Source organism: Homalodisca vitripennis, chromosome 3 (assembly GCF_021130785.1).
Source record: "Homalodisca vitripennis isolate AUS2020 chromosome 3, UT_GWSS_2.1, whole genome shotgun sequence".
Lineage (NCBI taxonomy): Eukaryota > Metazoa > Arthropoda > Insecta > Hemiptera > Cicadellidae > Homalodisca > Homalodisca vitripennis.
The window spans coordinates 207,335,756-207,353,145 of NC_060209.1; the positions used below are offsets into that span (position 1 = coordinate 207,335,756).

At 34.8% G+C, this 17,390-nt stretch overlaps 1 protein-coding gene across 1 annotated transcript in view; it reads right to left on the bottom strand.

Moving 5' to 3' along the window:
• Positions 1–5,172: 5,172 nt before the first annotated feature.
• LOC124358579 overlaps positions 5,173–17,390 on the bottom strand; it is an 89,765-nt gene continuing 77,547 nt past the window's right edge. Inside the window, exon 5 of the mRNA XM_046810883.1 lies at positions 5,173–5,301. Within this exon, the coding sequence (XP_046666839.1) occupies positions 5,173–5,301 (129 nt within the window). The remainder of the gene's footprint in view (positions 5,302–17,390) is intronic.

The following is a 17,390-nucleotide window of genomic DNA, read 5'->3' on the forward strand; positions in this document are numbered from 1 at the left end:
TAATTGTGGCAAATAAAACCTATAAGCACCACGTTTGGATATTAAAATAAAAGTATGACTTGCCACGTTGGTTCCAAAATAGAATAATATAGATTTAAAATGTTATATGATATTAGTGGTTCCAGTGTTCTTTGGATTTTTGTCTACGAACTTAATCACTTAATAAAACTTAAAAATATGACTTCCCTTCGTGTTGATGTCGACTCACACACCGCGGCGTCAGCATCTTGGCTCTGACATTGCAGCTGTAGCCAAAAAAAGAAAGATTGGATCAAATTAGTACTCAAAGAAGAAACATTCTAGGACTCAAGAAAAACAAAATTGCGACGGGGTTAGTCATTTATCGAGACAACTTACAATCAGTACAGCGTGGTCTCGTCAGAAGTGCCACAACTTTTAGCTGTATTAATCTGACAAGTAAAGCATTATCATATACAAGTTACTTTACTATTTACAAATTTACTTTATAATACATTCAGAATATATGTCTCGCATGAAAGGACTAATTTATAATACGAACAATGTAAATTTTACTTACGGACAAGGCGCGTGGGTTGGTAACCGGTGAGCTGTTGAACGCCTACAAAATCCAAGAGAGAAAAGCACTGCGTGCCAGTTATAAAGAATTTAGTTCTAAGAACATCGGAAAAATACCACTAACCATTAACGAGTAACGAGGTTGCGATAATAATATATTATATATAATGCAACTTAACTTTGAGATTTTTCTGGTCACATTCCGATTAGATCTTGTTCCGTTGGTTGTTACATAATTTCTTTATAAATAACAACAGGAAGATTATATTTTATGTTTTTAATTAACGTAAAATAATAATAGACTGTCAAACATGTGCTTGTTGAATGCCCTCGCTACTCGGTACATAGGCGCAACTCGAATTTGCCGGCATCGTTGAACGATATTCTCTGCGACGACGAGACGGCAACTCAGACTTCTGTTTTCTGAATATAACGTCGCTGATTAATAAAATATAATATTGTGTGTTAAGTTTATCTATTCCGACTATCGACTGCTGTTAATACTTATTAATTTTATTATTTAATTTTTATTTATCATTATCATGACAGCTGCCAAATTAGCCCCTTTACAGCTACCTTGGTGGCAGTAAAATTTGTTAAGTTTTTACAGTTTATTTAATTAATGTTATGTACCTTGTCCTTATTTATGTTCTATTTATATATTTAGCCTCTATATGGGTTAAGACCTCTCTACAGTCTTTCCGTTGTTACATGTATTGTTATCTAGTTCTAAGGTTATTTTAAATTATTTACTCACCTACTTGCCTTGATTCCTATTTATATTTTTTCTTACAGAATGTAATCTATGTTTGCCTAATTGACACCACCAAATACGACCAGGTGCCAATTTTCTCTTGAGGGCGATGATAACCGTAGCGTTTTTCGCCCCTTTTATATATATATATAAAAAAAAAATAATAATAATAGTAATAATAAGCTTTCTATGTTAAATTATAGTTTAAAAAAATGTACTAAAATTAATGGTATTAATTCAATTCAATTCCCAAATTTGTAACCCTTGAGGATAACTAATGTCATAATTCACTTCTGTACAACTGACAAGCATAATGTAGTAGTTAGCTGCAGTATTCGTTTGGTTGCAGTTTTGCTTTACTGGGGTTATGGCTACTAATAAAATGTAACCAAGTAAAATCTTTGAACAGCCGCCATTTTGTACTGGATCAATCTTTTTGAGTGCGGTTTGCGGCATTAAACTCTGCTAGATAAGCCCTTTAAAATGATGTCCATATTGACCTATGCTCCTATTTAAGATTTCCTTCTGACTCCATGCGGGACGTCCCCATGATATTACAGAAAACTGATAGTTCCTTCAAAAAGTAGATTTTTAGGTATAGTATTGATGTACCAAATCTTGTTTCTTTATCTGTTATCGTTCAGAAAATATTATACCCGTGCAGGACTTTATGTACACCCTGTATATATATATATATATATATACAGGGTGATTCATGAAGTTCTCCCCCCACTTCTACAGCACATTGTACTAGTAAAAATAATGAAAAAATGTTATATAAACATAGGTTCGAAAACGCTTCGTTAGCGAGTTACAGCTAGCGAAAGATTTCGCCTGAATTCCTGGGTAAAGAGTAAAATAAAGCCATACTGAACTTTTGGAAAGGTTAATTAAGTAAGAAATATCGTGGATTCTTATGTATTTTTACCTGATAAAGCTAATAAAATAGGTTTCAGAACTGTACCTGTAGTAGTTTTTGAGGGATTCAGGGTTAAATGCAAAAAATTGGGGCACGAAACAATGTTTTTTTAAGTTTGATGTACAATAACTTTGTTAAATTGGTAATAAATACATAAAATCAACAAACATTAATTGTAGAGAATTTAATTCTGAGAAAATTGATATAATCAAAGTCTAAAATAAAACAGAAATAAGTACCAAAAAATCGATTTTATAATACATACATAATACATTACTAGTTTTAAGCAAAATTAATCAGGTTGGGCCAATCGTACGCACCCTTTTATAATAGATGTTCGAAAATGAGGCCATCATTATCAATACATTTTGCAGCACGTTTGTGTATTGCTTTTGTTGCGTTTCTTAATTTTTCAGGACTTCCCTGTATCTGCACAGCCGAATCCATAATACGGGCAATTAATTCATCACGAGAATTCACTTTTGTCTTGTATACAATGTCTTTCATCCATCCCCAGATGCAATAATCCAATGGAGATAGATCTGGTGATCTTGGTGGCCAAGGGTGAGGCCCTCCACGACCAATCCAGTGTCCAGGCAATTGATGATTTAAGTAAGCAGAAACGGCACGTGAAAAGTGGGGAGGTGCTCCGTCATGCTGGAAGTACACATTGAGATGTAAAGGAACATTCTCTAACAGCTGCGGCAACTCTTCTTGAAGGAAATGCAAATAGAACTCAGCATTTAGGCGTCCAGGTAATATGAAAGGTCCAATCAGCCGATTGTGCAAAAGGCCACACCAGACATTGACGCTAAATTGGTGTTGAAAGTTCTGTTCCACTACCTCATGTGGATTTTCTTCTGCCCATGAGTGTTCATTGTGCAAGTTATTGACACCATCCCGAGTGAATTGTGCCTCATCCGTAAACAAAATACGCTTGTAGAGTTGATTATTAATATTCAAAAAGTTGCAAAACTCCAAGCGAAGCGGACCATCCCCTAGCTGTAGATGTTGAACCTTTTGTTTATGAAACGGATAAAATTTGTTTCGATTAAGTGACCTCCACACCGTTGACTGCGAAACTCCTATCCGCCTAGAAATACGTCGTGTACTTACACCTGGACTGCGATGAACAGCATTAATAACAATATCATCATCAAGTTGGACAGCTCGTTCATAATTGGTTCTAGTACTTGGTAGTGATCCTGTTTCCCGAAGAGTACGAAAAGTTCCTGAAATTGTTTTGGTATCTGGAATCCTCCTATTAGGGTAACGTAGTTCATATTCTTCTACAGCAGCTCTAGCATTACCATTACAGTAACCCAAAATAAAAACCATATCAGCGTATTCCTCTGATGTAAATAAGTAAGGCATTTTTTTCGCTGAATAAACAATCGAATTATAACTCACAGAAAAATTGCATTTAATAACACGATTCACAGAACCCGATCTCCTGCTGTAGCTTGCAAAACACCACTAATACGCAGTTCTAACGTAACAGTACAGAATACCATTGTTGATCAGCTGTTATTCGTGCGTTACCAACTTAGAAATTAATAAAACAAAAAACTGCATTTCGATGATTAGTAAACAATAATGGGAAAATGTTTGCTTCATTTATTTTCGAACATTTGATGTAAATTTTTATAAAAAAAAAATACAAAGTAATAAAACATGATATTTGTATTTACAAACAAATTGATTTAACAGTTAATCTTGTTTTCCCAATTTATCTCATCATTAAGGAACAAACATTTTGTTTTTGTTTTATTTTAACTAAATACCGTACGGTATTTCTTTACAGCTAGTAATGTATTATACTGAATAAAATCGTATACGTAGCACCGACGAGGCTGCACGATGCATTCTTTGTAGCTGGCCGCAGACCACTTAAGCTTAAAATGATGTCTAAAAGACTCTAAACTATCGCGGAGTAAATTAATTTTATCACTGGGGCATTTGGTAATTTCTTTGAGTTTTTCTGGGTCAACAATTTTCATTTTAGGGACTCCCTCTTCAAGTCGCTTTAGAAGCCAATTTACAAGAAAGGTCTTGTCATTTACTTTATGTGAGTTGTGCATATCGAACCGATAAGGGATTGTGACTGCAATAATGCTGGTAGTTTTTAATTTCTCAATTAAGTTTTTGTATCGTCTAAATACATTATTTTCATTTGAGTTACTGCTGTCGTTTGTACCAGCAATTAATACTATGCAATCGTCTTCGCAAAACTCGGAATCCAATATGTTGAGGAAAATGTCAGTTGTCTCAGCGCCAGGTTTACATTCAACCATCACTTTGTATACATTATTATCCAGACGGGACATTAGGTGCATAGACATATGCCGACCATGACTATCTGAGTAAACGTTTACTTTTCTTCTTACTTTCTTGTTCGGCTGTTGTGTTTTTCAGTTTTGTTTTATTCCTGTTTTGATATTTTTTGAGATTTTGGATTATACTTTGGATTTTCGGTTTCAAAACTTGGCTTTAAATTATTATTCTTGCTTGTATTTTTACGATTTAGAGCTATCGTTTTCCTCCGGAGATACTTCTGGTGGAGAAAATATAACATTAATATAATATTAATTAAACATATATTTGTTTTACTTGTCAGATTAATACAGATGTAAGTTGTGGTACCTCTGACGAGACCAAATTGTACTGATCGTAAGTTGTTTCGATAAGGTTTTCAACCTTACTTATATGCAAAAAGTTAAATGATTAGTGTGTTTAGTTCAAGGCGCGTCCTATTCCACGCGCCTTGTGTTTAGTTAACTTAAGATGCAAACTCTCAAGGTCTTTGTTTTTTTCACTAATTCCAGGTCCTTACTGAGAATTAATTAATTGTATGAAGGTAGTTCTTAACGATGGAAGCATTGTGAAGGAAACAGCAATGAGCGGGAGGAAACTGCTGTTTCCTGTGTTTTGACTGGCCTGCGATAGTAAAAGACCGTGACTTTCATTGTGCAATGAGCGGGAAGAAGCTGCTGAACACCTGTGTTTTGACAGGCCTGCGATAGTCAGGGACCGTGGCTTTCATTGTGCAATGAGCAGGAGGAAACTGCTGAACACCTGTGTTTTGACTGGCCTGCGATAGTCAGGGAGCGTGACTTTCATTGTGCAATGAGCAGGAGGAAACTGCTGAATACCTGTGTTTTGACTGGCCTGCGATAGTCAGGGAGCGTGACTTTCATTGTGCAATGAGCGGGAAGAAACTGCTGAATACCTGTGTTTTGACTGGCCTGCGATATTAAGGGACCGTGACTTTCATTGTGCAGTGAGCAGGAGGAAACTGCTGAACACCTGTGTTTTGACTGGCCTGCGATAGTAAGGGACCGTGACTTTCACTGTGCAATGGGCAGGACTTTCATTGTGCAATGAGCGGGAGGAAAACTGCTGAACACCTGTGTTTTGACTGGCCTGCGATAGTAAGGGACCGTGACTTTCATTGTGGAATGGGCAGCACTTTCATTGTGTAATGGGCAGGAGGAAACTGCTGAACACCTGTGTTTTGACTGGCCTGCGATAGTAAGGGATCGTGACTTTCATTCGGGGGCGGACAAGCGGTCGAGAGGACAGGCGACCTAGAACAAAAAATCGGTGGCGGACCCAAAAATTCGGCCTTCCAGAATGGCGTTTAATAGATTTGTCTAACCAATAGAAATTGAGCTAGGGCGGGGCCTGCGTTTCTGTGTTTCACGTGTACCAGGAATATTAGGAGACCAGAAACGGATAGAGGTTTTGGAGCAGAGCTTTTGTGAACACTTGTCGTTGCCGATCTCTCTCTGCCGTCCCCAACTCTTGCACTTCATAGGGTGGAAGGGTGACTCGATTGCCGCTGGGCAGCAGTTTAAAGTAACTAATCTGTTGCAATAGTTAAGGCAACTGGTTTATAGTAAACTAGATCCAATAATTGATATAACAATTTCGTGAACAATTTTGTTATAAGTACAATAATAATTAGATGTTTTTTAATATTACAATAACACAATATAATACAAAGTGTTAGTATCTACGAACGAGACAATCTCATTAGTAATATGCAAACATAACAAACATTTTTGCAATTAAAGAAAATATATGGTCAAATTTTAATATTTTTGTAACCTAATGCCAACACAAAAGGCGACAAGTTGTAACATTAAATATTACGTTTTCCTGCTACAAATTTACAAATCACCTTCCTGTTTCAAATAAATGTTGCTAACAGTTAGGACAAGGTTCTTAGCTCGTTACCATCAAACATAATATAAATTAAAGTCGCTTTTTGTGTAGGTCTGTTTGTGCATCTCAACTACTCACCTGATTTTTATACAATTTTTACTGTCAACTTCGCTATGGACTAGGGCAGGTTTTTAGCTTTGATACATCAATATGGTGATCATAGAAATTAGATATAAGTTTGTATAATGCGAAAGTTGATGTTTTTGGGCGCTTTCATTGTCAATACTGATTAAACGTTATGGCTTAAAGTACAAAAAAGTACTGTACGTTTCAAATAGGCCTAAAAGAATGTCTGCAGTGGCATATATCTATCTCCAAATAATGACGTACAACAAACATTTTCCTCTTTTAAAGTTTACATTTTATGAACATTTCCGAAACTATTTAAATCAATAACATATTATTATCACTGCATTAAGATGCGTAAAGATTATTAGATCAAATTATCTTTAAGCAAGCGATAAATATTTTTGTAGATAGGTATTAGTCTACGTGTAAAATCCCGCGTGTTTTGGTTGCGCGAGTGGGCCATACCACACTTGATTGTGAATTATAATAATGAAATCGAAGATTAAACGGTCTTTAACTAAAGTTAAACCCACCGAGTAGTGGAATTAATACCTTATACATTTAGATCCTCAAATTTAGCAATTATGGTTTTTTTTATCGTTGGATTCAAAAAGCGAATGCGCCGCAAATGTTTCTTGGAGAAGTTGTTTGAATTACTGGGATTCCTTTAATCTCTACAGACCCATTTCACTTTTCAATTTAAACGGCTGCAATTTCCTGCGAAATTGTTATTTTCCATGACTTTTTGTTTCAAACACGCATTGTTGCAGGATTAGTTTAAAGAATTCAATGTGTTTCACATGGACAACTTGACCTTTGAAGAGTAACTTCCAACAATAACCTATTTATGTTGTGCAACGAAACGACTGCTGTAAATATTGTTTACAAAGATATTTTTTAGATATTAGGAGTAATATTCTAATGTTAGAAAATTATTATAAACTTATATAATTTCATAATATCATTGATTGATTATTATTATTATTAGCCAGATTCGAGCATTATATCATTTTTAGGCGTTTTGGGAAGATTCTGATCAATATCAGAATATTGAAGTAGAGAAATTAAAGAGAATTATTGTTTATTTTTATTATTGAGTATTAGAACAGCCATCATGGCACAACAATTTCAAGGCGCAACAACAGTTAGTTGCACCGTCGAAACTGTTTCGACAAAACCGTTGCGGATACACCCCCCAAGTATCAGGAGAGTAGAGACCATTAACACCATTAAGGCAGAGTGAGAAACGCTACCCTGCATTGTCCGCCGTAGTCACGGCGCATGGTAGTGAATAAGGTAATACAATTGCAACCGTATTTTACTTACCTGTGTTCTCAGATGTTTGTTTTATTTTACAGTATAATTGACAATAATTTTTACTATTTACAAAAACGCGTTGAAAGAATTTGTTGTTAAAATTAATCTTATTGTAATAGGTGAATTTACACTTCTGGTAACATGTTACTTTACTATAGTTGTAAAAGTACTTCTAAGTAAATCTAAATGAAATGTATGAATGAACTTGACCTTGCATTCTGTAGGACCGAAACATGATATTTTGCCGTCATTTGGACAGAATTCATACAAAAAGAATTTGACATTTGAAAAGTTCATGATAAACCTTCAAAGGCTGACATTGAATGACACTAAGTATCAATTTTGAGAAAAAGTATCCTCAGGCATTAGTCTTGTAGTATTTATTGAAATAATACCCTACTCAGGATCTGATCATGTCATATTATGGGCCGATGAACTCCCACCTCTCTGGAGTTTTTGTGTGGTTTGCTTGTGCAAATAACCAAATTTTGAGTGCTTAAAATGATAAAAACGAGCAATTTGCAATCGTTTATTTGATTTCCAGAGTCTTGAAAAACTACTGTTGCCGACTCTACTCAATCTCTATATTTTGGAAAAGCACTCTGTATTGTATGCCTTGATTGTTGGCCGAGATATAAATTCGTATGAGGCAAGGTAAATTAACCGACCGGAATGCATAGTACCATGGTTTATAGCACATGTCCCTGAAGGCAGGTGTTTATGTTATAAACTAGTTGCCAAAATAAATTAAAAGTTTGGAAATTTTTACTAGTCATTCCATGGTCATTGGAATGGCCATGGGACTTAAAACGTGCCTAAAAAGTGTTTCAAGTTCACACGTATTTACAATGTAAACGAGTTTTGTTGCATGCAACTGGGAGATCGTCCAATCGGAAAACTGGGTTAGTTAAATTAATAAATTAATGAAAGTTAAATGTACAGGATGCTAAATTGTTAAAAGGTAAAAAAGGTCTTAATTCATCAGGTGAAGTTAGGACTAAGAAGTCATCTCTAAAATTTTACCTTGAGAGCAACGGATCAGTAACACGTGTGGTTCTTGATTCTGATGTGGTGCGAATAAGAACAAAAATAAATTATACGACGCTTGCTACACATGTCTTTGTCATAAAGAGCATGTAAATTGACTATGTTACTTCTGACCAGTGCTAGTAGATCGTCCTATGAACGGTGACGTAGCAAAGATATATCCCTAGCGAACATAAAATATTATTTAAAAAACTGTGTACGATTGTAATTTGTGAACATGAAACTATATAAAGCCGGTAATAAAAAACGACACGTGGCAAACATCACGCGTGTGTAGATTGCGAATACCTGAATAATTGGTAATGTGTATTAAGAATTCTGGATGACTTTACATTGATCATAATATTGTTGGCGAAATATAAAAAAATTCGATTCTATAAATAATTCGATAACTATAAATAAAAGTTTAACAAATTTCTTTACTTCTTATTTTGGAATGAGTACTTTAGTGTAGGTTTGAACTTATGAATTGGTTGATAGGAAAATCCTACTAACTAAGACAGTAAAGAGTTCTTGTATTTTTAATAATTGTAACGTTTCAAAAATTCTGGAAATGAAGCGAAAGACCAATTTTTGTAGATCGGGAGCAACAGAAGAACACCTGCAACTGAGCCGGGGCTCAGTTTGGACAATTTTTGTCTTTTACTTTTTAAGAATTTTTGTCTTTTTACAAAATTACTTTTTAAAAATAGTGGGCCTAGAAATTCTACAACCTTTTCCCTCCCCTCAGTTCATAAAAAAATACCTGTTACAAATTTTATATTTACTACTGCCGTACCTGATATTATGTTATTTAGTATATTATATTATTTATTTATTATGTTATTGTCATTATTGGAATTCTATTCATTGTTGTTATTTAGTTTTTAAGTTACGCGGTGCACCGTGGTGCTGCAGTAATTGTATTTTGTGTAAAAATGTTTGCCACCTCATTAATTATAATTCATGTACTCGAAATCTTGTCTCTCTTTGTTTCTCTTCCCACTAGTGGCATGTGATTGTTTTTTTTGCTTTGCTCCGAGTTTGGGAGGGGCGCGCTTCCGAGACCTTCTGTCTATTTTCGCTGACTCGGGACACAACCCTTATAAATTATGAAGGATATCTCTACTGGTGAAAAAAATAAGACCATAAACCCTTCCAGATGGCCTTCCTTTGTCCAGCGGCACGTCGCGTCGGCCGCCTTGGGCCTTAGCAGGATTTGGCCTTGCAATATTCATAAGACTGTGTTGAAGTGTGTAGATATCGATATGTATATATATATATATATATATATATATATATATATATATCGTATGGGGGACAAAGGCAGCTATCCATAAATAAATAAATTAAAAATTACAATTATTAAAAAGTACGTAAGAACAAAGTTCTTGAGTCATAAATTAAAAATAATATTAAAATCTCCCGTCACAAAGCTAAATCCAAATTACTGAGCCAGTTTAGAGACCCATCCTCTAAACCACTCAGACCAGCCAGACCACCAGAAAACAATCGCAAAGGGCAGTCGTTTACAATGTGCTCAATTGAAGAGAAAAATTGCCCAGAAGTATCAATAAAACTAAAAATAATTCTTCTTAGCCAAACTGGTGATAGCTGACGGTTAAGAAACTTGTCAGTTTAATATTAAAGTCAAACGCGTCAATAAGAAACAAATATGTGTTCTAGTCTACAACGATACTAGAGTTTATATTGCCCAAGTAAGACGTTCACAGATAAAATAAGACTAAGATATATGTGACTCAAATAAGGAGTTTTATTATACTCGTAGACTGATTCCGATGGGCCTTATATAGTTTGGTTTGACCCACATAACTATCTGTTTTAAACAATGATTAAGCTCCACTACATTTCTTGATTATGCTTTGCTATGGCTGCCTGCCTATAGCAAAGCATATGTTTTAAAAATCTGATTTTTGTGTAACTTTGTTGATTGTAATATTATTGTTGATCCACAATGAACAAACACGCTCCTCGATTTCTTTATTCTATGTGAGTTGTTTTATATTTTATTTCAAGACTATGAAGCCAATAAGACGCGGGAGGAATAATTTGCATCGAGGAATTAGAAATGCTTCAAATCCGGCAAATTGTCCGTCTTCGGAATGTCCAGCAATGTCAGGATGGAAATGAACTTGAAATGAATCGAACATCACAGAACTGTGTAGCGCGTCACTCTGATAATAATACAGCTTTAATCGAACCGCTTCCAGATTCAATGTTTCAATTATATACAGTGACTACCATTGCATTGGTATTGGATGTATGAATTCATTTTGTACACACTGTAAGCATTAAAATACAGAAAAATAGCTCGATTATGTTGCATAAGGGAAATCGAAATTAATACCATTGATTCCGCCACCAGAGCCATTAAACTAATTTATTTCAGGCACATGAACAGATTTTATAATTATATTTCTTAAAAAAATATCCTAAAATGTAACTACTTCTTCCTTACGACTGTATATGGGACAATAATTGTAGTTCGGTATAATTTCATGCCAACTTTCAAGGTAACAACAGGCAATATAGAAAACAGACTTCTCATCAATAGCTAGGTTTATTACATTTTATTGTTTTGGAAGAGTAACAATTAATTTTATTTAAGTTGCAGGTACAGGACCAAATATATCACCGAGCAGGTACATTGTTGCCAATGTTAGATGCAAAATTTATTTAATGGGCAGTTCAACAGTTCAACCCAAGAAATTGATAATAAATCAGTAAAGAGATCCATTATAGAACAACTACACGCTTTCTTTCATCAACGCAATAACTTGGTTACATTTTTCAAAACAACTCTACATCTCATGCCATCCGATAAAAAGAATTGTAATCAGAGCTGATAACTTACCCTGGGCCAACGTGCAATACGTTTTAAAACACCAACAATTGATGAAGTTGCTATTATTAGAGTTGTAGCATATGTGGAAGCCCATCATGTTCTTTTTACATTGCTCGTCGATCGTTTTCTATACCTGAACCTTTGTTAGAGACTCTGTTCATTGGAGATTTTGTTTTGACACATCACTACGTATGAAAACAATGCCATAAAACTAACGGTTGTAACAGAAAGTATCTGTAACAAAAGTCATAATCCGTTAATTTTGGCGGTATGTCTTATTTAAATCCGTTACTTTTCTGGAACTCGCGTGACCGGTGGAAATCCAACAGGAATAACCAGATAATTGTCGCGGTATATAGTGAAATAATCTTACTTTTCCGTGAATTTCTTATCCCATGTTCGAAGTAACGTGTTCTTTAAAAGATTACTGTTTTATTTCATTGTATTTTTTGTTTTATAAATATCCGTCACTTTTTATTTAAGTGACCATGGTTGAGTGATCATAGGTTGAATACAATTTTTACTGTTTTAAAATTGTTCGCGGAGAGGAGCATACATTTTAGGTTCTAATCAACTACATTTCTGACACCACAGTAGAGTTTACCTGTATCAATTCCTCGATCAAGAAAATAATATACATATAGACTAACAGTTTCGGAATCCTACTCTAGTCAAAAACTTTTTACCTTCGGCAAATTATTATCTACGTCCGGTCTAAGATATCTCCAGTATCATTTTTAGAACTTGGCGTGTCTAAAAAAGAAAATAAATACATAAACACATAGGACTAAAAAGCTCTCTGTCCTGTTACATATAAGAATGTTTCGTCGATGCATTTTTTTCCCTTCAAAGACACTAAAAATGCCATACATAACATGAAGGGAACACCCCATTGTTGGAGTCCATCCATTTAAAAATTCACATTTATAGTTTTATTTACCTATCAATAACTGGAAAAAGATATTTTTGGTCTTTCTAGTAACTAATAGTTAAATTTTAATCCTATGCATATTTTTACGTTACTGTTGGTCTAAAAGATGACGTTTTTAAATAATGTGTTAATAGCGTACGTCTTCAAAAATAAAATTAAACGCAACCACAAAGGATGCAATGCATGCATGTATGATAACAACGATATTAATACAGAGAACACTATAAGTATTTATGCAACAATAATATTAGCTAAACCGTCAATAAAGTTATTTTCTTAACCGACTTCTTTCGTTTAATTAATTTTTACTTGATTACATATTAACAAAACTGTACTTAACGTTAACTTGAAACAATTGATATTTGGAATATTAAGTGTCAAAATTCTATAATATGTTACAATAATACCGTTGTTTTTAATATTGGATAACGAAAGATATGAGCTATCTCTTGTGTATGGCTGATTAGTTTGTGAATTTTGAAAATAAAATATTTTACACTGATGTTTTATGTACTTTACTTTTTAAAAGGGTGTTTACCCTTTTTATAATATTGTTTATGTATCTTATTATCTATAAAAGACAATATAATTATAAAACTTTGTCATTTATTTATTACAGGTAATAGGTCATTTATTACCGAGGTACAATTTAATGTCACCAGTTACGTAATAAGAAACAAGTATAAAATTTTAATTTCAAATTTGTTTTTCTTAAATGACAGTTGAAATATTACCATATATATGTCAATAATCATTAAAAATATTATTACCTACGATTCATTAAAACAATGGCTATAAAATAAATAACGAGGGAAATTTAATCTTTACGCATCCTGTTACGTGGCTAGAAGTAAGTCTTCAACCAGTGCAATCCCGGTAAGTATAACAAGAAACATTGCTAATACAGTTTCCTGCACTCCTGATACTAGTCTCATTTACAAACGCAAAAGTTCGGTATGGCAGATATTGGGACTGTTGATCGCCAACATGTGATCTCCAAAGATCTGCTAACAGAACCTCTATCCTTCTCTGCCCTCCTGATACCCAGGCATAAGTGAAACGTAGAAAAACGCAGGCCCCACCCTCGCTCAATTCTATTGGTTTCTTAAATCAATAAAACTCCATTATGGAAGGGCAGTTTTTTGTGTCTCGGGATGGTCGACTCTAGGCCGCTTGGGTGGACCCCCTTTCATTGTGCAATGAGCGGGAGGAAACTGCTGAACACCTGTGTTTTGACTGGCCTGCGATAGTAAGGGACCGTGACTTTCATTGTGCAATGAGCGGGAGGAAACTGCTGAACACCTGTGTTTTGACTGGCCTGCGATAGGAAGGGAGCGTTACTCCATCATTGATATTTATTACACGGGTGGTGAATTTTCTCAGAAGAGCCTTCTTGTTTTCTGCGTTTTTAATAAGATTAAGACTAATAATGTTTACTGATTACTTAATTTTAAGAGGCCTTGAAGATAGGGGTTCATGATAGGAGTGCATTTAAACAATTTGAGATTAACCCAATGTTTTAATGTAGGAACATTCATGAAAAAGTAAATTAAGTGTTACAAGTATATTGTTTTTTTTATTTTTACACCCCTATACTAACTAGGTGGCCGGGTCTCTCCAGAATACCAATTTCAATCCTGGATACTTATTCGCAAAATTAGCAATATTTTAATAAAAGATTTTACGGACTTAAGAATCACAAAATTAATGTTTTTATTGTTTTAAGATACTTAATCGATCAGAAAAGTAGAATAGTTTGAAATTTAAATAAAAGCAATGGATTGGGCGATACCAATAAAATTTTACTCTGTTTATTCCATTTTATAAGACTAACCTTAGGGCTCTTACTATCTTGATTTAGGATTAAAGTTTGTACGAAATAAAGTAATTATTAAGGTTTGCTTTAACAAATTATAAAAATCATCAAAAATAATAAGCGTGGTAAATGCACAATTTTTAAAGCTCAAAATTAATAACTGTAATGTATCCACTAATTCTGTTGATCTGGCCAATCATCGTCAGCTGGTCGCTCCACCACTAAAACCCTCCCCCTCCACCTCCATTCACTCTAATCATCACTCTAATGCCCGCGCTGCCTTGTTCTAACTGTCCCTCATTAGCGGCTGGCGGAATTAAATATAAGTAAATCATGGGGTATTAATAGTGGTCTTGGTGTAATAATCCCAATGATTACCGTATCTTACAACCAAATGTATAATTGCACATTTTATTTAATCAAATTTTGTGTTTACATTCAAATTGAATCCTCCAACGAGAGATAAGTCAAGGTACACATGGAAAAGGCATTACAGAAAATGTTTTCATCCAAGTGACCAAACGAATAGATAATTTCAAACGAATTTGGTGTGTGGACATATTTCTAAATTAGTTTAGTTTATACGTTTTTAATTATTTTTTTACATAAAATTGTTGATTTACTTAATAATAATAACAATAATAATGATAATAATAATATTCTTTATTGCATTAACAATTGTTACAATTGCATTGCAGGCGTCATAAAATGGAATTTAAGTTTAAACTAAAGCCTATTTTTTATAAATACAGTATGTCATAAAGATGACATTCGGTCTTTATTTATCTATATCAGAACCAGTTTATGTGTTAATACTCTTGAATAACTTCATTAATTTCTAATGTTTTCATCCCAGCGGCCCATTATGAACTCATCAACAGAGTAAAATGCCTTTGACACCAGGAAGTGTTTTAGTCGAGCTTTAAATTGATTGGGATCGTTTAAATTTTTAATACCCTCAGGGAGCCCGTTGATTAGCCTGACACCAACTTGGGACGGTAAGCGTCCATAAGCCGTCGTTCTGTGGTGATCGAGCCGGAAGATGTCCCTGCCTCTAGTCCCGTACTGGTGGACATCCCTGCCCCGTTCCAACTCACATTTGAGTCGACAGTACAGGATAACCTCTAAAATAAAGAGACAGGGTAAAGTCAGTAATCCAAGGCTCCTGAAGGCGTCTTTGCACGACTCTCTGGGGTTCAACTTTAACAAAATTTTAACGGATTTCTTTTGAGATCTAAAAACTCTTTTAAACATGTTTTTGGAGCAAACCGTCCCACAATATCAAGCCGTAAGACATATATGGATGTATAAGACCAAAGTAGGCCAGTTTTAAAACACTCAAAGAACAACAATTTGCAAGGTTGCGCAGGACATAAATGCCCGAGGCAACCTTAGAGCAAACGCCCTCAACGTGGGTGTTCCATGTCAGCCCTCGTTCAAGGTACATTCCAAGGAACTTGGTGGATTCAGCTTCATCAAGAAGAACGTCGTCCACCATCACCGCGGGCCGGAGCTCTTGGTTGTCATGCTACCGAAGACAGAAGTTCATGACGATTGATTTCAAACAGTTTGTTTTCAAATTGTTTCTGGAGAAATACTCGATACATGAGTTAAGTTCGATGAAAGACTTTATTTCAAGATCATGTTTTGATTTTGATCTGATGCAGAGAGTCGTGTCGTCAGTGATATTGAATCAATTTTCCATATTGGATTGTTGAATTCAACCTGTTGACGTATATCAGGAAAAGGACTGGCCCAAGTATTGATACCTGGGGGACACCACAAGGCATTTTTACCTTCTCTGATAGAGCACTCCCAATCTGCACGCTCTGCCCCCGATCTTCCAGATAAGACGAGAGCCACTTATGCGGCAGACCCCGAATACCACTTGTCCACAACTGGTGCATCAGTGTCGCATGATACACGCAGTAAAAGACTTTGGAGAGGTCGAGAAATATGCTACTCACATGTTCTCGCCTCTCCAGTCCATCGACAACATTATGAATGAGATCCGTTACGGCATCGATTGTCGACTTGTTTTTTCTGAACCCAAACTGTTCGGGACAGAGAACGTCGTAACGGTCAAGAAATTTTTGAAATTGATTGAGGAAAGCTTTTTCAAAAATTTTGCTGAACACAGGGAGGATTGAAATTGGACGATAATTGCTTGAGATGCAAGGATCGTCTTTTTTGAAAATTGGAATGACTTTGGCAATCTTCAATGCCGATGGGAAGACGCCTTGTGCGAACGACAGATTAATCAATTTTGTAAGTGGTGTCAAAAGATGCTTGATGCACCCTTTGAGTAACCACACAGACATACCATTGATGTCACAGGATTTTTTAGGTTTCAGCTCCTGCACGTGGTTTAAGATCGCACGTTAAGTGGTAGTTGGGTTGTGTACCATATTTCTACCACTTACACGAACGTCAGTACTCGATTACAGACATAAAACCAAAAAGAATTACTGTATAAATTTGTAATCAAAATTGACACATAACAACCGAATTCTAGTTTCGGGGGATATAGCTTATACTATAGAGTATGGGTGTGGATCTCTAAAATTGTTGCATTGCTATACGAACAATTTGTAAACATACAGCATGTGTTAACTGTTGGCGGTCAAAATAAATAAAAGTTGAATTTGAATATGGAGTTCCACAAGGCTCAATACTTGGCCCCCTCCTGTTCTTATATATAAAGTAAACGATTTTTAACGACTTATTCGAAAACAATTATTAATGAAAGTTGATGATATATTTATTTAAATATTAGCAATAACACTAATTATTTGGGAATTATAACTAGTGAAATTATTTATGCCTCTAATTGGTTTAATTTTTATCGTTATTCCTATATATTGACCAAAAAAGTATATTAATCCACCTTATATAACACAATTATAATTTATATCAGTAAAAGCTTTA